Source organism: Opisthorchis viverrini (assembly GCF_000715545.1).
Source record: "Opisthorchis viverrini unplaced genomic scaffold opera_v5_395, whole genome shotgun sequence".
Lineage (NCBI taxonomy): Eukaryota > Metazoa > Platyhelminthes > Trematoda > Opisthorchiida > Opisthorchiidae > Opisthorchis > Opisthorchis viverrini.
In genome coordinates, this window is record NW_008752054.1 from 370,991 (window position 1) to 392,791 (window position 21,801).

Genomic DNA, 21,801 nt, shown 5'->3' on the forward strand with positions numbered 1-21,801 from the left:
TTAACTGGATGCATTCTACACACCCCACTGGTCTGTTGCCAATGACCTGAATCAGACTGATAGAACAACGGTGTTTGAATACAGCGACCTGACAGGGAAGGCTGTAGCGAAACCTCTAGATGAGTAGCCCCTCTTCGGTGGTCCCCTTGTGCGGCACCGTAATTTAAGCGTGTCTTATGCTACATCCTACAGGTTCAAGGCACGGAAGATAGAATAAATATATAATCGTTCAGCTGTAACACCCTTTTGGTGCCTAGCTGCCATGCCACCTGAAGGAAGCATGAGGGCTGGGATACTGCCAGGTTGCTCAAGCCTAGACAGGGGAAGTCGACAGGCAGAGGTCGGGTTGGAACCAGGGACCTTCCAGTCAGTAAATCCACGCTATAACCATTGAGCCATCTCACCCAGGGCACACATGTTTCACCTTGATCTAGACCATCCATATCAGAAGCTTTTCAAGTCGCAGTTCACCAAAAGTGGGTCCCTAATAAATGAAAACAAATTATCAAAGTACCAAGCCTCGGTAGTCTATATGATTTAGGACAAACGCCGTTCGCGACGGAACTAATAAAATGTAATAGCAATTATCGGGCATGCAGCTACAGACACACACCCAATCAGTCAATTCATTTTTAAACTACTACCAGCCCAAACGACACTAGCCCATTTATATATAGTTGGGAATTCGATTATCTGAAAATCGCTCAATTTCGTTAGATGCAGGACGAGGGGAACGGCGTGACTGAAGAAATTTGAAAGCCAGTGTGCAGTGATTAACACGGTGTAGTGGCCAGGGGAGCTGGATCTTACAATGTCTGGTAGGAAAAAACCCTCAGTTATCCCACGCGACCAATTCAATCAGAATAAAGGGCAATTGCTAATGGGGACTACAAATTGCATGGGAGCAGGTGCAGTAATACAATACATTCTTTCCGTAATGAATAGAAAGATTAAGTGAATTTTACCAAGTGAGCGGGATTGGGAGGTTGTGAAGGCCATAAAGTCGTATTAGACATAAGATTGTTGGAGAGGTGTGTGAAATTATGTGCCAAAATGTTGGCTTTAAAAAGGTGGACTTACGCCTGTTTGATAACAATCTCGAGGTGATTTGGTAGTCGTACACGTAGATAGCATAATAGAGAAACAACAGTTCAGCCGTGAAGTCGACCTGTGTCGAATCAGTGGGTGGTGTGCTATCCTTACAGGCTATATCCAACGATGGCGAGCACAGCTGAGCCAAGGGGTACTTAGCACCATTTTGAATTTGTACAATTAATTCACGTTCGGATATCAGAGCAGACGGTTCACCAATGCAACCGGGAGTACTCGATGCCCCGAACGAATGGACGATGTGGGCCTCCACAAGATCTGGAAGAAGCGGATGCATCGGTCGAACACTTTGGCGAATCTGTCCGACAAGCCAGTCCTACGAGACATAAAGGGAGGATATAGAAAAATAAGAGGAGCATCCACTTTAACATCTCTGAAGGGATCATCTAAGTCATGCCAACAGCTGAAAAGATCTCAGAATTAAACAGGTGAACTTGGATTTGAGTTAAGCTGATCAATTCCTAGGGCCGGATTCTTTTATGGATGGGTCACTAAGCTTGGACGTCACCGGTATCGCCTAGCCGAAGGAGGGACAAATGTGGATTATAGTGGGCGCGTCACTCAACAAGACAAGCGGGATCAAACCACCTCGATGTTCGAGATATACGGAATACTGGCAATTGTTCTTTGTCATTCACTCAGACACACTGTTGTCTTTTGTGTTAAGGTGCCTCAATTAATTTGTCAGGATGACGGGACAGGAATTCTAGAATGTCCCAAAAGCAATTGGACGTTAAATTAAGACGCCTAATGGGTAAAGTTCGGAGCGCTGTGCACCCATTCATAACAAGCTAACGCCGAGTATTGCTGGTATAACTATCAAAACACATTCGGATCCGTATCGCATTATCTCAAGAATTTTATCGACTCACTAAGAACGCGCGAAAGCTGCAGCAGCACGGTGCACCAATGTTCCAACATTATCGGTTGACACGAGAACGGTACTGTATACAACGATGGATATTAGGTTTTTGTCGAGGAGCGCGTAGAACTTGATCAGATGCTTCAAGGGAGACTTCAGGTTTTCGAAACTTGCTACGTAATTTCCGATTGATCAGACAAAGCTCAGCCGATGGCTGTCCCGTCCTGGTTTCAGTCAGATCAGTCGAATCAGACTCAGTTTTCTTCTAAGCCCTGTCGCAGAAGACATTATAACGCCTTCATCCGTATTGGGTACTTCACATTCACATTCACACACACACGTGATCGCGTCTAACCAAAAGCCAATTTTAGGGACACATATGAGAAGACGATAGTGAACCCAAATAGTGTTGTGTTTGACCCTTATTCGACTGATTGCGAAAGGCCTTGATCAAGTCCTCCCACAGCATCCGAATCTCATTTCACTACGCTGTGTTTCGATTTAAACTTCCTCTGTTCACCAGACCATAAAGTGAGCCCTCCGAAATGGAATGTAGGCATCATTGTACAAGTACCGAGATAGAATGCATTCAACACCCCTAGCTCTAAGATTACCTCGAACACTGTCGTCGGACAGCTGACCTAGAGTACTTCAAAGCCTCGTTAACCGTCAAATCCGGGTAAAAAAAGCAACGTGGAGGGACACGCATAGTGGGGTTGTGGAACGGACACAGCTTACGGTAGATGAAATAGTGGAAGGCATAAAAGCATGTCTGAATCTCACCCACTTCGTATTTGACTCAGTGGTTTATACTCAAGAGCAAGGTCTAGCAATGGGATCTCCAATATCCCCGGTTTTGGCAAATATATTTATGGAAGAATTTGAACAGAGAGCTTTAGCCGGATTCCCACATCCACCAAAGATATTCTGGCGGTATGTAGATGACACTTTCGTCGTCATGAAACGGGACAAGGTTAATGAGTTTTACAATTATCTGAATGAACTGAGTCCACAGATCAAATTTAGTATGGAGATAGAGTCGACATCGGGTAAACTGGCCTTCTTAGACTGCATGACACATAAGGCTGGGGGGAGACTCAAGACCACAGTGTATGAAAAGCCAACCGACACTGGGGCAGTTTTGAACTACTCGTCTGCCCATCCGAAGTCGGTATTCGCCAGTATTGCGTCATCAATGTTTAGGCGTGTAAGGGCCCTGTGCACAGAAGAAGCCGATCGAACAGCGGCCCAAATTGAGGTAAAAAAAAACAAACTTCGGGGTAGTGGATATCCAGCTAGCTTGATTAGGCGTCAATTGCGAAGGGTGTTGATACCGGTAGAGAAACCCAAGAGGGAATAGATTGGGACAGCTGTTATTCCATATAAACCAGGGACATCGGAGGCAATTCGAAGAATTCTAAACATGGCCAACATTAGAGTAGCTTTGCAGAGGGGCAACACTCTGCGCTCTGCATTGGTGCAATTGAAGGATCGCCTCCCGGCAAACAGAACCAGGGACTGTGTCTACAAAATCAAGTGTAATGACTGCACCAAAGTCTATATAGGACAGACGGCCAGGGAACTATACATCAGAGTCGGAGAGCATAGTAGAAAAATAAATAGGCCGCCGAGAAACGCAGATGAATATCAAGCGTTACTGAAAAACTCGGCGATTGCGGAACACGCACTAGACACAGGACACAAAATAGATTTAGAAAATGTTGAGGTTTTGAGGCGAGGACTACGGTCCACGTCAGACGGACTGATCGCCGAGGCGGTAGAAATCGCTAAGCATCCCAGCGTCAACAGAATGGAAGGCGTAGAACTGGCTAGCGTGTGGAGAACGGTCTTGGGTCACTCGAGCTGACACGTGTTGGTGTGCGGTCATCAGTAGGAAGAGTAGTCATCACTTGGATTCCACTTGACCTCAACCCCCCTCAAACTAAATTGTCGGAACACTCACAACCCCACAAAGACTAAGGAAAATCTTACAGCAGCACCCGAGGCGAATCATCAGGTGAAGCACTCTGAAGTGGAAGATTAAGGAACGGAAAGCGATCGGAACTAATTTGGAACCCTCCAACACATCGATTCAAGATTTTGGCACCCACACTAGCCGACAAGAGCCGTTAATTGACACTCAACACTGATTTAGTCTGAAGAGAACTTACTGATTGGTTCCCCGTCTGTCTTATAACCTGGCCAATTTTGTGACCTGTTCACTTGGCCTGATGAAGCTTTTGTGTCAAAAGCGAAACGTTGCCCAAATAAAAACTACCGATTGTTTACCAAACTCTTCTGAAACGACCTTTTTAGTCTTTTTTTTGTTTATATAGAAAACCAACGTGTTTACAGCCATAACGCAGTAATCCATGGGACAAAATATAATTGCCCTCAAACGAAAAGATATGAGTACCGACAGATTGTCTGCTGCTCATTCCAGCTTGAAAGCAAATGGAGGGGGGAGTGGGAACAAATTGAGTGACATGAAAAGCAGCAGCGGGTGTTGGTCTAACGAGAAAATGATGTTTACACAATCAATGTCAGGATACAGCACAAACAACATGCAGAATAGCGTCAACCAAGTTAGGATGAATTGTGTGATTATATGTTGCATTACAATGGTAGTGAAACTAACGAAAGTTAATGAAATCCGGAACGTCCGAATCTGACGTCACACGTGAATCTACAGTTTCCGACATGAAGAGAAGTAATGCATAAAAGTTGTTCAAAGAAGGCTGTTCCAACAAACCAAATTCAACTCGAGAACTGAATACATCAGAAAGCTTAAAAACCACTCTGAATACTGTTCACCTAAGTTCCGTTCAGGTTGGAACCTATCAAGCGGATGATGCAAGAACGGTGGCGCGTCACTTTGGTTAACAGCTTTTCACTGTCGGGAGGCAGTGGCCACAATTTTGTACAGGGCGACTACTATTTCAATTCATTGTTTGGTTCAAACCATGTGATGAAATTGGCTAGAGTCAAGTGGATATTCTTGACATCGCATCGAGGGTTTGTGTTGATGCAGCGATTGAACGTCCGTAGGATGCAAATGAACCATGTCATTTTCCTAGACTGTTTTAACTAGCCTTACACGTAACGGGGTTTTCTATAGAGGAAAATGTTGGTAGCTCAGGTAGCGTAGATGGTCGTTGACTTGTTCGCTGAGCTGGGCACTTTGATTGCAAATGTTTCATCACCAATCGAGGTAACATCGTCGGTGAGTCGTTGGGGAGCGTAGTGGTGCGTAACGGTGGGTTAGTGGTTGTGCCCACCCATCACCTCGATTGGTGATGAAACGTTTGCAATCAAGTTGCCCAGTTCAGCGAATAAGCCTACGACCACCGTAACGGGCGAAAAGTACTCTTTAGCTGACTTACACAGTAGGGCCGAGAAGATTGATGACAAAATAAGGGTCATTAGAATCCGATATGAGTGTGGCTCGTTTTTTGGTGCAGAACGAGCAACGAAAGGTAACAAAAAAACAATAAGGTGCAGAAAAAGCCACTGCATCAAGTTGGGTTGGCCAAGCAGCTGAAAAGGGCAATGGCTGTCAATCAAGTACTCAAAGGCCTAACGGTGGCTTAGCACACAAGCAGTTTCATGTCTAAGTTTGGTGTAATAATGTCCAAGAAGGAAATTTTCCTGAACCTTCAAAAGCAAAATGATGCCGGATGCATTCCGGCTGAGAACAGCCGTAAAATAGAAGTTCCAAAAACAACTCAACCGTACTTTACCTTACTTCATTAACTCGACCTAATCCTGCCAGAGCCAGGTATTTTTATTTCTTGGGAGGCTCGCACATTCACCCTTCCATTTGCATTTATGTCTACCTCATCGTTCAAAAATCCAACCAGTGAAGACAAGCAGGCGGTTGGTTGAACAGTTCCGTGACCAATTCATCGTGTCTTTCGTTTATGTGATGCAAATAACTACTTCTCTCTTATGGGTTGTTTTCGACAATCAGTGTAGAGTAACAAATGTTACTTTCACGGGAAAGGAAAATAGTTCTACCAGGGTCCCCCACCACCAGACCACAACACTAGATCGATCAAGGCCGATGGCTGAACACCCGGTAACCAAACATGGATGGGTGCTTCATTGACGAACTTACCTTGATTTCTAACTTGTTCTTCGCGAACGCGTGTGACTTGAGCAACTGTAGGGCACACTGAATAGGCAGATGTGTCGATGAACTTCGGTTCAACAGTGGAGTAATCGGCACTCGAGCAACCTGACTAGCGATCATCTGAAACGAAAAATCAGAGCACTTTATCGATTTCATGTCCATTATTCTGAGATTAGGATGTAATGTCCACATCGCGAGTACAAATACTATATGAAGTAAAATGAGATCAACGTCTCCCATGCAAACCATTACTAACTTGGAAACTTTGGCAAACCATGACGGGGAGTAAATAGAGGTTACATACGTTCACATCAAAGAAAAGATGTGGGTGGCGTTTTCAGCATGCACTCTGGAGTTTGGACGCGGCAAACAACTCTATCATATCTCCTTTGCGATTCTACCTAACAAACTTACCAGGTGAGAAGCAGTAGAAAGTGCTACCAGACTCTCCATAACTAATGAACTTCCCTGTTACGAAGAATATCGTGTGACTGTGCGTGGCATTCGCCAGTTTTAGGCCATTCATCCCTACATCCTATGACCATATCCGGAATAAAGCTGAAGTTGAGTAACTTTGTCGGAGGCGTAATAGATAACTTGCTGACACATTTCAGAGTGGTCCTCTGACCTCCTAGTAATGGTGACAGGAGGAGCAATCACCTTTGTCGACAGGTCCATCATGCTACAATACGGCGGTCCTTTCCCTAGAATTGTGGCGACAGGTAGCGGCCAAGGCTCCATGAATCCCCTAAACGGATACAAAAACAGGCCGTTCAAAGTAAACTGGTGAGATAGAGTGGAAGACTTCATTAGCAAAGTAAGGGCAGCGGTATTGTACTACTCATAAGGTTGCTGAAAATCCATCGACAGCCCACGACCGGTTTCGCCCTTTTGCCTGAGAACATCACAAATGAGAGATTCAACTGGTTTTCAGGCGAGTCTCTCAAAAAACCAAATTAGTCTGCAAATGAGTGTATATTCGCTAAGTACACCGGTGTTTTTGTCCGAAAGGGTTGACAGATCTGGCCTAACAAAACGGCTACTGAGAATTTAGCAACCTTTACAGTTCCCTATCTTGTAGATTGCGTTTGGCGGTGCAAAAGTTTGAGATAAAACTACAATCAGAACCAAAACGCTGCTGGAACTATCAGTTATGAGGACGGATATATACACTGTCGAATTAAAGATGGTCAAAACGAACAGAAGCAACAGAATATTAGTAACAATGATTTTATGGCGTGAATATGTCAGTGTGGATTGTGTCTGGATTGCTCAGATCATTCGAAATCAAACAGACTCAAATGAACAGCACTCGTGCAACTGTAAAAAATTGGGGGGTGGCAAATTATTACAGTGTGCATTCACAAAAACGAAATGATGTACAAAATTTAGGTGAAAAAAGTAGCGACAGTGTTTAATCAGATGATGAAGATGATTACTCGGATCCAAAATAAATTCCTCGTGGCTCCTTCTTATCATGATAAATGCAGCCTGAAATTTTTTTAAAAAAATGTTGACAATTCGAGACAAAAGATCGATTAAGAGTGAAAAAGGATAAACCAACATTTGGAACCATAGCTCGTCAAAGATAAGCGCAAATGAGGCCAGTGGGAAAAGGAGGACAATGGTGTAGGAAGATGTTGGAATATTTTTTTAAAAACGACTAAGAATCGCATTGATTGACGAGCAAACTCACGTGGGACAAGCAGGGAGGTGAACAAACAAATTACGCGTACAAAAGATAACGGAGGATGGGGAAAATGGTCTAAATTGAATTCACTGTATTGAATGAACTTGACAGAAGCAAATACGAGGTTGATAAAGAACCGAAACGAATGCAAGTCTCGTAAGCAAGACGCAGTGTGTGTATATTGTCAGGGGACAATGGAAACCTAAAATCACGCGGACAGATACGATTCGTTCCAGGTCCAATCCCAAAACAATAGGCAAAGCAAGGCAAGGGGTTTATTATCCAGTTAAATTGATCTCCAAACTGTAATACGGACAGAACGTCTCCGATTACAAAATTTGGTGGTGGTATCAACAACAATCGGTGGAAGGGTCACGAAAGACACAACACAAAGCCCGAGAAGCAAACAATAAGTTGACGAAGCCAAGTAACTGCGTACCTGGACGTTGCGCCACAATGGCAAAAAGGACTAAGTGTTTGGATTTGTGATCATGAACAATTCATTGCTCTATGGTACCAACGGTGCACGCAAATCTACTGAACCTTATTCTGTTCGGGCGAAACAGCGGTCCGTCGCTATACTTGTTACGGCTAGCTTCAGTGTTACGAAAAAACCTCAATAGAGTATTGATGATAGTCAGGAACATGCATACTGGAGGATAGTAGTTTGAAGACACGTCACAGAACGCAAAAAGTTCGCGTTCATTCACAATTGTATTACGCAGACGTGGACAAGAGTCAAACGTCCAAGCTACCGATAAGATGTTCAAAAAAGTCAGTGTTAGCCTCGTATAGCTGGGGGGATACTGTGCACGATAGATCATTCACTACTGTAGAGTAGGATAGTTACACCAAATGCACTTGTTTCTATCGAGCACAGTCGTAACTGGACGAGATAAGTTGCCAAATAGCTCTTGTAGTCGCATACTCTTAGAATAAAGGCATACGACTGCATCCATCATTGTGATGCCAAGAGAACTGAAATTCGAAATACTGTTAGACATCTGGGACGATTAACTTGTTCAACGGCCAACTTGTTGTTAGAATTCACTAGAGTGAGCTCGCTTTCATTGAGATGCTTATTCCAGGTATCCAAATCAATCGGAAAAATAAGTATAATGATGTAACCGCTCGGCCGCAACACCCCTCAGGCATCTAGCTGCCACGCCACCTGAAGGAAGCAAGGGATATTGCCAGCTACCTAAGCTGTAGAGTAGGATAGTTACACCAAATGCACTTGTTTCTATCGAGCACAGTCGTAACTGGACGAGATAAGTTGCCAAATAGCTCTTGTAGTCGCATACTCTTAGAATAAAGGCATACGACTGCATCCATCATTGTGATGCCAAGAGAACTGAAATTCGAAATACTGTTAGACATCTGGGACGATTAACTTGTTCAACGGCCAACTTGTTGTTAGAATTCACTAGAGTGAGCTCGCTTTCATTGAGATGCTTATTCCAGGTATCCAAATCAATCGGAAAAATAAGTATAATGATGTAACCGCTCGGCCGCAACACCCCTCAGGCATCTAGCTGCCACGCCACCTGAAGGAAGCAAGGGATATTGCCAGGCTACCTAAGCCTAGACAAGATCAGTCGACATGTAGTTCGCGGGTTCGAACCAACCTCTGAATCTCGACTGCTGCTGTCTAGGCTTGAGAAAATCGGAAACGTCATTGGCGAAAAAGTACATGGCTAATATCAGCTAAAACTGCGCAACAACGGTGTGTGCGGAGCCCTAGACATATCAACTCGAAGAACACTGACCATGACAACGAACCTCTTGATTACAGAGTAGGTTTTTAAAGATGTAAGTTCGGTGGCATGTAGGTAAATGCATGATCAACGTGGAAAGCCATTTCGGGTAATATTCATCTGTTGAGTTCATCGAGGACCAACGGGTGAAAGGAACTACATTGCGTGACTGATAGTGGGTAAGTTTAGTAAAAGTACAGTGATGAAAGAGTAATATCTGAGCATCAGTATCACTGCCAATACCTATAATCTAAACGAAAGGCTGCAACAAAAAAACGACGGTCCGAAGAAAATGAGAGCCGATTTACCAATAAAAACGGCGATTTAGTGTAAATTAAAGTAGTGTGGCCAAACTAACACCACAAAATAATCCCACTTTGTCATGGTTAATTTTATTAGTGCTACACACCTTAATCTTCCATCACCTCTTGGCTAAAAATTGTGTCGAGCAGTCAGCTGATATCCTCAAACGTTAGAGTAAATGGAGCGTTTACTGGATGCGGGAAACTGGATCCGGAGAATAAACTTCTTAGCCAATTTTCATACCAATAAACGCAAATCCGTTTGCAGCAGAGAGAAACAGAGAGATGCCAATGTCAGGGTAATGGCGCTCATCCATGCTTCACTTTCAAAAAGATACAAATTTTGAGAGGAACTCATTCGTGTACATCGTTGCACCGAACGTCCCACCAAACTGTTATGCATAATTATCCACACTTCAATGCATCATATGATCGAACAGAAATATACTCACGCTCTCGGTAAACACAGATTGAAGGAATATTTTTCGCCACCCATTGACGGTACGTCCCAAAGACGGGATTCGCAGCCCGAGCAGGTTTGAAATCAGATCTGTGATTGGTCCAGGCTGATTCGTATGAAACAGGATGGCTAGAAGTAACAACGTTTCGGCATATGGTCGGTTATTCGGTGTGTTTAAAAGGATGGAGCGTTGCTCATCGGAAAGTCCGGCAGGTGGCACATGAGTTTGTCGATTGATCAAGCCTTGTAGCCAAACCACGATCTGACTCTCTATGTCCGATGACGAACCATTTCGAACAATGATATCTTGAGGTCTGAAAGAGTCAATGGACAATAAATTCCACAATGCTGCCGTAAAGGTGTAAAAGTGGTAGGATTTTGATTGACACGTTGATTGTCCAAGTTCCACAGAGTGAAGCCTTGTGGTCAAGCTTGTGGTGAGAGACGAATGCGTGTTGTAAACTTCTGAATTCTATGATCCATGACACTGTCTGACCAGTATAATAGATGCATCCGCAACTAGTTTCATAGTCTTCAACCAACCAGACACCTTAGCTAAATATCACCGTTTTAACGGAGAAAACGAAAGTCTGTGAACGTTCCCCTCTGACAACTTCTAATCATGGAAATACGGTCGTAAGCCAGATGACAAGGCTATGCAAAATCACGTTTCACTTAATGCAAAACAATGAAACTAACCAAGAGAATGGTAACTGCTATAAGGTAATTTCAAGGCCTTCATTTGACTATTTCCCGTAGAGCTATCGCGTAATCTGTCACAGAAGTCCACTGGCAGATAACTTTGAATCAATTTACTGTTGAGTAAAACATTGGCAAATCAGGTTGGACAGTTGATTGATGGTTTGTTCGCTGTGCTGGGCACTTTGCTAACAGAAGTCTCACCACCAATCGAGGTGACATCATTAATAAGTCGCAGTGTATCATGGTGGAATTTTGTGTCAATGGTTGGTTTACCGGTACGGGTATCCATTAGGACTTAGAGCATCAATCAGAGCCTCTACTGCCAAAATATGCCGTGGACTAACCGGTATCGCTTTACGTTCTGGCATACCCGTCAGGTTACACGACCAGCAAACACTATTTGTCAAAAAAGCAAGTGGGCTTTTTGCTATCGGTGTGCGTACGAAAGTGGGCAAAATCGTACGAAGATTCAAACATGAATCAGGCCGTTCACCTTGGTTGGAACGTTGTCAGGATCGTACCTTTGAACTATGGAGCTTCACACATCTTGATCGTGCGCATTTCCGCATTTTGTCGTTAACGACAAAAATGACATCGCACAGATACGGTATGGAGCAACATGCAGCCATTTATGTTGGCAAGCTAAAAAGTTGTGTTAATGTTAATACTGGAATGAGCCGATGGGGGTTATGTACACTAGATATCTACCTGCAATAGAGAGTGTATTCACCGATGGGCCATTTCCCATGCTCACAGAAGGCAACCTAGCAACATCAGACCTTCAAAACGCAAGTTTCAGAACACGTGTTTGATTAGGGTATTCAGGCCCCAACTATACAATATAGCAGCGAGGCTAACCAAATTATCTGGATATCCGGGCCAGGCTAGAACCATTAATCAAGTGATTAAAGGAACTGGTTTAGAGGCATTTTAGTGCATTGCGTATTGTATCGTAACCGTTAAATGTCCTAAATAGGAAAGCTCAACTAGGCGGCACGACGTGAAATAGCACCTTAGTTCGAGTCGGAAAGACTGATCGAAGCCTATGATGGACATACTTTGTTGTGCCCCAAACCCCCGTACAGTGTGACAGGGTATTCAGGAGGACAACAAATTAAATTAGACGACCACATGTATGTTTAGAACCGCATCGAAAAGCGCAACACGTTTTTAGGTGCGTGGTTTGAAAACGTTTGAAGTGGACAGAAACTTTACGCTGGAAATAAGTACTGAGAAACAGTTCATTGACAAGCAGTAGCCAAATAATAGGTTTTTTCTCCCACGCTCCTTTTCAGTGAATGTGGTTAGGATTTTCCAAGATTAAGGGGGTCCGTTCCTTCTGACTGTCGCCATAAGTGTCTGGATGCAAATGTGTTCTCGTTGTTCATTTCGTATGAAGTTAACCCAAATAGAGTGCAATGCGGTAACGAGAACGGTCAGTTCTGTGTGAGAAGATCTGGAGATCCTATTCATTTCCAGTCGACTAACCTGTCCCAGCCACTGCACCGCGCCGTTCTTCAAGTCGAGTCTTACACCGAATCCATACACTTCGTGCACCTTTTATGCCTTTGTTGTCATACGTATCGGATGTGGAAAGTGCCCAAATATAGGACAACATATTGGCCCATGGCCAACACTTGAACGTCGCACGAAACGAAGACAAAACCATCGCATTTAAAACGTTTCCGTTTTACGAAATTTAAGCACCATTTTTTTTCGGAAATCGCACTGGCCTCGGTGACACAAGACTCAGGTTTACGAGCGACCATCAAATCAGTAAACAGAGGAGGTCTACGTAAGAGTCTGGAAAATCGTCCACGTCCATAAGCGCGCGCACACACACACATCCGTTCTATCCAAACTAGGATAGACAACAAAAAACTGAGCAAAAGGTGAAAGGGAGTTTTTGTAAGCGGAAACAAGGGAGACAAGTCTGTTTGATTTGGAACGCACCCATACTGAGATCGAGTGTTCCGCTGGAGCTGCATTGCCTTGGAAACACGTCGTCGAAGGGGGCGTAAGAGTACACCAGTTTAGTTTGTCATGCGAAGAAAAAAACCATGCTCGAAACTCAAGAGGGTGAGCAAAAAACTCCATTTTAAGTGCGAGGACATACAAAAGAAGTCATACTTTGAGAGAGACCATAACTCGATAGGGACTAACTCGTGGTTGTCTCGAAGAGTATTTCAATAATAAACCTCTTTACAGCAGAAACCACATCAGAGACCGTTTTGGGCCGCTCTATTAGGTTGGAGACTATAGACAGGAAGAATTATGATTTCAATACTGTAATGAAATAGATTACGGAAGACTCAACGAGGTAGTTGACAAAAGCTAATGCGTACGGGGGGGGGGGGGTGATCAGACACCCCGATGTGGGAAAAAAGAGGCTCAATAAACAGATAGCAACTGTCATGTAGAATCGTCAGTCGATCGCCAAGAAAAACTTACACCTGGAGACTGGAACGCAAGCCAATCAAAAATGCCAGGGAATACGTGATATATTGAGATCCACGTTCGGAGTCGACAGTCTTGTGGGTTAGTAAGGTTAACAATTGCAAAGACAACGTAGGTGGAAAGCTGGAATAGAACAAAGAACGTAAAAGCATCTGAAAGAGGGTAGAGTGCGACCGGTGTTAATAGCTCGGAATGAAGCAGAAAAATGGAACAAATATGAATGCTACTAATTAAGCTATAGGCAGTCAAGATATTTTCATTGAAACAAGAAAGTTAAGTAACCATATAGTTTACCACCACCGTACAGCATTGCGTTTGGTTGGCACAAGAACATTGAAGGCTTTCCTTGCCATGATGATGCCAGATTACAGTGAATGGTCTGACGAAATTACGCCGACCAGTAAATGTGTGGTTCCAGGTGTCCAGCAGCACATTGTTTTTTAACTGTATCTACTGAAGAATTTGTAGGTCAAAAAGCAAATCACCAAGAACAGCTTGGGTGCGTACTGCCATGTGGACGGCTTCCTTGTCATACCTGACAGTCACACTGATGGTGGACATCGAGGATGGAAGGTCATAACAGTTCGACGAGGCGCAGTATTCCAAGCGAATTGCTGGCGTCAGAACAAGTGTGCCGAGTACCATGAAGCAGCAGGTTCAAAGAGTGCGTATTGATAGGATGATAAGCTGTCCCCCACCCATTGATCGAAAATAGCGCTGATCGGCATCAGATTTCAACAATAGGCTAGTAGATGGCCCCTACAGATGATAGGTGGCATACGCTGACACCCAGGGAAACGCAATCGCCAAACATGTAGGAGGCTTATATGGGAAGCCACTCTCAGCAATGGAGTTGGGATACATGTCTCCCATTTATCGAACAAATATGAATAAATGTATCACAATGAAACGTCGCCAATTTCTTTTAAAGTTTACAGGCACTACTTATCTGCTGATTGAGCTAGTTCTTAGGCACATTCCTAGAACTGATGCATCTCCAACGGTTCTACGATTCTTAGTATCCCACAAGCACTATCGGTGAGGGAATGTTGCAAATGACACGAACCAGCAACTGTTTACCCCTAGAATGAGTCACTCATGCCTGTTGTCAGAAGAAATAATGAATCGTATCAAGTGACCTTCTCAGTTGACTCTGTCGCTGTATGCAATCGCTGCACTGTCATCACCGATAACACGAAAAATGACCCCGTCAGTCACAAGGCTAATCAACTGTCCAGTATAAATGTCACAATTATATTTTCCTGGTTTCACTTTCCCAGTATGGATCCCAATGAACTCAATTCTGGGAGAGAAGTAAGGTGAATGCGTGAACAACAATCTGACCAGTAACCCGGCCTGATGCATGAGTGAACCTCACTCTCCCCAACGAAAATCCTTAAGAACAGGTAACAACTGTTGTTCGAGCAGCCCTAAACCTACCCTGTTCCAATAACTCTGGCCATTCTACCGTCTGGAATTTTACCTTTATTAGAGTTCATACGCGATGCACATCCTAGTGCATACCGAGGTTTTCGCGCCTGACTTCCGACATTCAATGCGAGCATATTACTGCTACTAACTTCGTGCGCGCTAGTTTAACTGAATAATCATGTATGGAAAAGCGCACTTGTTCGCCTTTTGGCACGTGATTGATTAACCCAGAACCTCGGGATCCAATAAACAAACTCGATCCGATCAGCGGGGTAATTCAGAGCAGTTGACTACTAGAGCACCGTTGGATTAGATTACCTTTGGTTAAAACATATTAGATGAGCGGTCCTGATAAATGGGTCGTCCGACCGGATTGTTGAAATCGATTTTCCGACTCCAAATGCCATCTCAGATGAGGTTTCGTACATCCCGGCTCAGATACTGCCTAGTTCGAAGTGACAGATCTAAGTAACGACCCATTCAATCGAAGCCATAGTAATGCATATCTATCCTTTTTAGTCATCGGAGAAAAGTATTAAGGGTCGTACTGAAATTTCCTGAAAGGCAATGGAGCAACATACTTGACACTGTGGAAAATGTTGGTAACACAGGCTACAACACGTGTTCTGTTCGATATATGTCCGATATATGGCTGCGACCGGGCTAAAGAAACATGAACTCACATGTAATTGACAAATCCTCGCATCGCTGCCAATACTCGGAGCAAGAGGAGCGCTTTCAGGATGGCATCGTTCGTCAAAGGTATAGATGGATCGCTGGGGATGAGGGAGGCACTACTTTTGATGAAATATTGGCTGAACTTCTCTAATTGGCCATCAGCACCCTGGAAAGTAACAGCATTGCTTGTAAAGCTGTGTCGGCGAAGTTCTCATCAGTGTATCAATGTGACGAAATAGTTCGCGTTACAACTCTTCCGTTCACAAACGGAAATTGCATTAGGAGGAAATAGCTATTTACTGGCGAAGAAAGACCAGCTGAAACTGGGTCCTGTCCGTCCTTGTATGATTTTCACGCCTGTTTACTGAGTAACTCCATGCCCAACTGATGGAACGTAAGCAGTCAGCCAGGGTATTAAACGCATTAGTTGCAATTATTCGGTTCGCGTCTTTACCCTTCCAAACTATTTCAACGGCAACTACATTCGAACGGGTGAGTGGGATTTTAGGCCGATAAGTGGATCGAACATGTTCGAACCTACTGGGCGCATGACTGATTATCTGCTTTACTCTTAACGATCCGGACAATACCCAGAGTCGCTCTTCACAATGTGCGGGCTTGTAAACAAAAACCCAGTCGCCGGTTTACCTGGTAGTGTGTGGATGGCACGCTGGTTGTCATTAAACGAGACGCTACCAACGAATTTTTCATACACCTAAATAAATCACATGCACACAGTCAGATTCTCAGGAAAAGAGAAGTCATTGATAAAACTCATCATTCTAACCCGTCTGACATCTCAGACTAGAAACGGTATGGAAGGGAAATTTAGTGAAGCAGATAGCCGTCTTACATCCTTGAATGAATAGCCTTCACCGAAAAAACGGTGGATGGTAGCCTCTTAAAGAAAAAAAAACTACGCCAGCTAGTTTCAATGAGAAAATAAAGCGAATAAAGCAAGCTACCTCACTTCTAGAGCTACGGCAACAGATAAATTTAGAAAGATAACCACATCATTCAACTCAGAACTCAAGTAACAGTGTACGACGGCGACTTCACCCAACAGAAGAAGGTATACATCCAATTTGAAAAAATTCTGTTTGTATATAAGACTCCTGATCGCTACAGACCAATGACACTGGAACTCGCAATGTCAGCCAATCGTCACATCAATTCGAGGCGTGAGCCAGGGAATGGCTGGAAAAAATAACGATTCCATTTTTGTTGTTCATGCACTTTAGGCTTGTCATCAGATGGAGTTCAACCAGCCCACAATATTGAAGTGTGGCTACCGGAGGTTGGAAAGGAAACCAGCTAACCGCAGCCCCATTAATCAACAAAACAAGGATCACCATGATGGATCAAACATCACATATAATGAAAAGCAACACAACACAGCCCTTTGCAATTGACTGCTCCTATCTTTCTCTAGCAGAGCTTTCATGAAATTGATATTCCAAACACTCTCCATACTTCTACACGCACATTCACGCATCCCAAACAACCAACCTCTGAGTCTCAAACTTTCAAGTTCGCTCTTTTATACAACTTTACTCATCCCTATCCTTCAAACCGGCTTTTTCTATAAATGACCTAGATTTGCTCTACGTTGGACAAAATAGATAGAACACTACTCGCACGGGAAAGTTTATTTGAGCAATTTGGAACCCTGCAAACCAAGCGACTTTGGTTTTGTTTGAGCACTTGGATGCAAGTACCCATTTCGAGTGATCAAAGCGAGGATCTTGAGTTCGTATGATAAACGTGTGGAATGTTAGAATTTCACCCAGTCGCTAAATCCATTACATCTGTCAGACCGTGCAAACGACTCCATAAAACAGAATCCGTGGTACTCGTCAAAATTTCCAACTAGCACTGTACGATATGGTTTGGAGGGGTTGTTGTATTGCAAACACGAAGACTTTAAGCAGGAGATCAATAGTAAGCGTCGTCTGACTGCACTCGTCATTTGGTTCCGGATGTATCATACCGACAGTCGTTCCAAGCGTTTTTCAACTGACTGGGCAGTTGTTTCTGCCGTGTACCTACGGCCATTAGTGTTTTTTGCTTAAATTTGTTTTGCCTACTTATGAGTAGTTTGCCAAATGCCATCCTACCCACGCATCTACACTCCGTTGAAGGTCGGCATCCGCTACTGTACGTTGGGCTCGATTTATGACGTTTTCTCCTAAATCTGCCTAAGTAGTGCGAAAATTAGGTGGGGGTAACGTCTAATTCCTCGACACTGAGTTCAACAGCCGAATCATCACGTGATTGGGGAAGACATCCTTGATTGGAACATTACGTGTGATTGGTAACAGTTGAACTGCGTTAACAAGACGACGCTAATATGGGTACCAAATAACTATGGGGCAAACTAATGAATCAAAACGAAGACCGGCTGGCAATAAATCTGGCACCCCTTTTCTATACACCGATATGCGTGCGAGTTTTTGACGTTTTATGAGATACTCTGTCTGATTCGTAGGTTACTGCTTCATTGCATTAGTGTACTCGATAGAATAGTATATTTCATCACAAGATCGTCTTTTTTAGATTTCGCACTGCCAGTGCCAAACTCGTTTGATGGCTGGAATCGCTTAAAATGAGAAGTGCTCCATCCGAACGGACAATATTGGCCAGAAATGTTTGCCAATAGGCTTCGCTTCGAGAAAACAAACTTTTCAAAATTGAACACATCTGTTCAGAATTTGAAATCACGATTTACCAGGATAAATCGATCTAATGAACGATCAAAGATGAGTTTCGTTCATTCACTGTTGCATAGAGACTTTAATTATAGCTGCTGTTGTTACGGCTGTGAGAAACTGCTTTGTCCCCACAGACAATGTGCACGCTGTTGTGGATTACTTTGTCACTACATAGTTCAGTGTATGATAATCACAAATCTCTAATGAAATGGGCGGTGAGGTTTCGGTTTACCGTACGAGAGGAATCTCAATGAAAACAATGAAGAGCACAGTTTGTCGTAATATCTCTCTCCCACCGTCACAGTCCGGACAACTCTGAATGATAACTGAATTAAACCCCTGAACTTCCGGCCTTCGCAGTCAAGTGTACTGTTCCCCTTCCCATTAACACTGATCGGCATCAAGCGTGCTGGAAGTATTATTAGCATAGCAAGGTGGATTACAAAAAAATCAGCAGTCGACTATTAATTTAGCTTCCCTGTACTCGATGGTTACATTCACTGGTGGCAATTAGTAAAGCACAAACGGTCTCATCAAAGCGTCTGATCACAAAGACGCTCAAAACTTAGGGACCTAAATGGCAACATAGTATAGTGAAACAAGAGTTACTTGGAGGAGTCCAAACTCCACCAGAAATTAACACATACAACATACCATTTGCCGTTTCAAATAACCACTGATCCAGCTCCGGGTTCTCGTACCGCTATCCAACAACATTCGCTTCAGATAAATGAGCAGTGAGTTGTCGTCAATTTTGTCGAGGAAGAAGAGGGCATCGACAACCAAACCAGGAAAACAGTGGATCGAAAGCTGAACATGGAGTCGGATGGAAGGTAGGAAAATGCATAAAGTGGGCCATGAAATATGTGAGTTGTACGAGGAGCACTAATTGGTATCCTGTCTTCAATAGAAAACGAACGAACAATCGACTAGATTTTTTTTTAGTCAAATATGTGGTAATGGCTTCGGGGAACAATACCAGTGGGTTGGAAGATGGTGCCGAAATAAACACGAACATACGAAAATGACAACGGCGTCGGTAGGATGCCGTAGATTCAATGTTAAAGCTGCTGAACTGTTACACAAAGACAATGGCAACGAGGCTACCACGAAGGTATGGCATAATTCAGAATAATGCGAGAGGAGAGGCTATGAACCTATATGGGGTTCAAATTGTAGTATCATCCGGGGTAAGAATGGGGTGGTAGTAGCAGTTTCCCCGATTAAACCAGCATTTCCATACATTGAAAAACAGTAATGTGGTGTTCCCCAAGGGAAATGGACAAGAAAAGTTCGGCCATTACCGCTCCACATACTGATCATCCGGTCGACCGAAACTGAAGAGAGAACCTCTCAGCTGTAACACCCTTTCGGTGCCTAACGGCCATGCATCCCAAAGGAAGCGCAAGGGCTGGCATACTACCAGGTTGCCCAAGCCTAGACAGGGGAAGTCGAGAGGCAGTGGTCGGGTTCAAACCACGGACCTTCCGGTCAGTGAATTCGGTCGACCAGGACCGCATGCGAGTATCTGCTACGGTGGAAGTGCCCGACACAAAGAAAATCCGTCGTCACAGAAAGTGCTTTGTAGCTCTGTCCGTTCTAACGAAGTCACCCCCTGTTCATTTTATCAAAGGATAGAGACAAACACATACCGCCAAAGTAAAGTCGTGGATGTTCTTCAAAACACAATCCCCACGAGCAAATTTTCATTATAAACTTTGCCTACTCATTTAACAATAAAGTAGCGGCACTGGGACCAACACACTGGAGACTACGGAATCTCGGGTCTGAATAGAACTGGATAAAAACTTCGCTCACAGATAAGAAGGTTGTCCAAAGGAAATATCTGAACATATGCAGTAACACTTACGCAACGTTCGATTACCATTCTGGTGTAATTTGGACAGACTAACAGCAGAGACCGGATCGTGCCTTCGATTCGGTGGAACAACAGATTGCGGTCAAGTTCGGTGCTCAATGAGAAGATGAATCCAGGTTCGTCGGATGAACTCGACGTTCCAAAGGAGTGTAAGATTTCCGGGACTATGAAGAATTGCAAGTCCGAGGTATGACTACATAAACAAAACAAACCTGTGACGCCGAGTGACAGCTGTTCACTCAACTGAATTAGCCAATTCCATACTGTAAGCCACTCAAACGGAATATTGCGGAAAAGTCGTTTCAGCAGGTGGAAATTCGTGCGATTTGCATGGGAAATGTAGCCACATACAAAGGCAGGTAGAATAGGAAAGTCTGGTATGCCTGGGAAGAAGCTTCGAAGATTTGACAGGGAAACATACCGTATACAGTGCTGCACATAAAAGCAATCAACTCAGATTCAAACGGTTCCAACTGCAGAAGATCTACACAAGGCTGGGAAAAGCAGGACTGCGAAGCGTGCTGTTTTAGTTCCTGTATAGGCCGAGTGAAAAAACAGTCTCACCGTATAGAGTAAGTGATACAACATTCGAAAGAATAGCTTCGCTTTTCCGGCAACATTTTGTGCTTCGTATTCCATAGTTGAAACATTAACCCCACTGCTGGAATTAAGCTTTGATCAAGGGGCAGAGATGCAGCAGCATACCATGATGACTCTTCACTTTTTACAGATGACCACAGACCGAGTAGATTTAGTTGGCGGAGTTGGGTAAGGAAATGCAAGTTTTCTCTTAGCATATAAGCAACGTCGTACGACAAACTGACATTGAGCAAATCGTCCTCAAGGTCAACTTTTGAGAAATATAACAGCGGCAGTAAATCCAGTATATCCGAAGGATCAGTGCACCGCAGATTGCCTGTTAGTGAGCTCATCGGATAAGGTTGATAAATGGTGTTCAAGAGTGGAAACTGCAATCCGCTAGGAGAGTAAGCATTGAATATCCCGTAAAGACATCAAGAAATCACATGCAGTAGACATTACACATCTTCTGTGTGTTGATTTTCGATTCTCCCAACGGAACTGTATGATGGCGAGACAATCAGTTGTTGTTTTATCTTTGTTTATATCGAAAGGGAGCTGTCTCCTAAAAACCAAGCTTCCCCCGTACATGACGACCGGCATTAGATTGTGACGACCAAATAAGCCATGAACCTCTTCGTCCACGTACAACGTCCCTGGCCAAAATTCGCCGGCCCTATCAACGACGCCACATCTGTCGATTGCTCAACTGTTTTTAATCTGGAAAACATTCATAGCTGACTTTCGAGTAAACTACCGATGCCGAGATCACCCCTTTGTAAAAATGGTGATTCAATCAATTTAATTTATCAGCTATAAACCATATGCACATTGATTCCATCTGCTACAGTTTCGATCACCAGAAGACCTTCGCCTTGGAGGCGAAGGCACGTCCAGTTTGTTCAGAAATTGGGTAGCTACGCATTGAAGGCGATAGATCTGATGCAAGAGCGAACCTGCTTGTGTGGTTAGGCAATTTTCGCCGTTATTAACCATTGGTGATTTGATTCCCTTGGTTCCCGTCCGGGGAGGCGGCAGTAGCCTACCCGTC

At 43.8% G+C, this 21,801-nt stretch overlaps 1 protein-coding gene across 1 annotated transcript in view; it reads right to left on the bottom strand.

The window, feature by feature from the left end:
* T265_10692 (hypothetical protein) overlaps positions 1-20,810 on the bottom strand; it is a gene marked incomplete at both ends in the record, with an annotated part of 123,993 nt that extends 103,183 nt beyond the window's left edge. Inside the window, 8 exons of the mRNA XM_009177146.1 lie at positions 1,081-1,426; positions 6,090-6,224; positions 10,306-10,627; positions 13,467-13,595; positions 15,587-15,747; positions 18,947-19,102; positions 20,163-20,603; positions 20,736-20,810. Of these exons, the coding sequence (XP_009175410.1) occupies positions 1,081-1,426; positions 6,090-6,224; positions 10,306-10,627; positions 13,467-13,595; positions 15,587-15,747; positions 18,947-19,102; positions 20,163-20,603; positions 20,736-20,810 (1,765 nt within the window). The remainder of the gene's footprint in view (positions 1-1,080; positions 1,427-6,089; positions 6,225-10,305; positions 10,628-13,466; positions 13,596-15,586; positions 15,748-18,946; positions 19,103-20,162; positions 20,604-20,735) is intronic.
* Between the last annotated feature and the right edge of the window lie 991 nt (positions 20,811-21,801).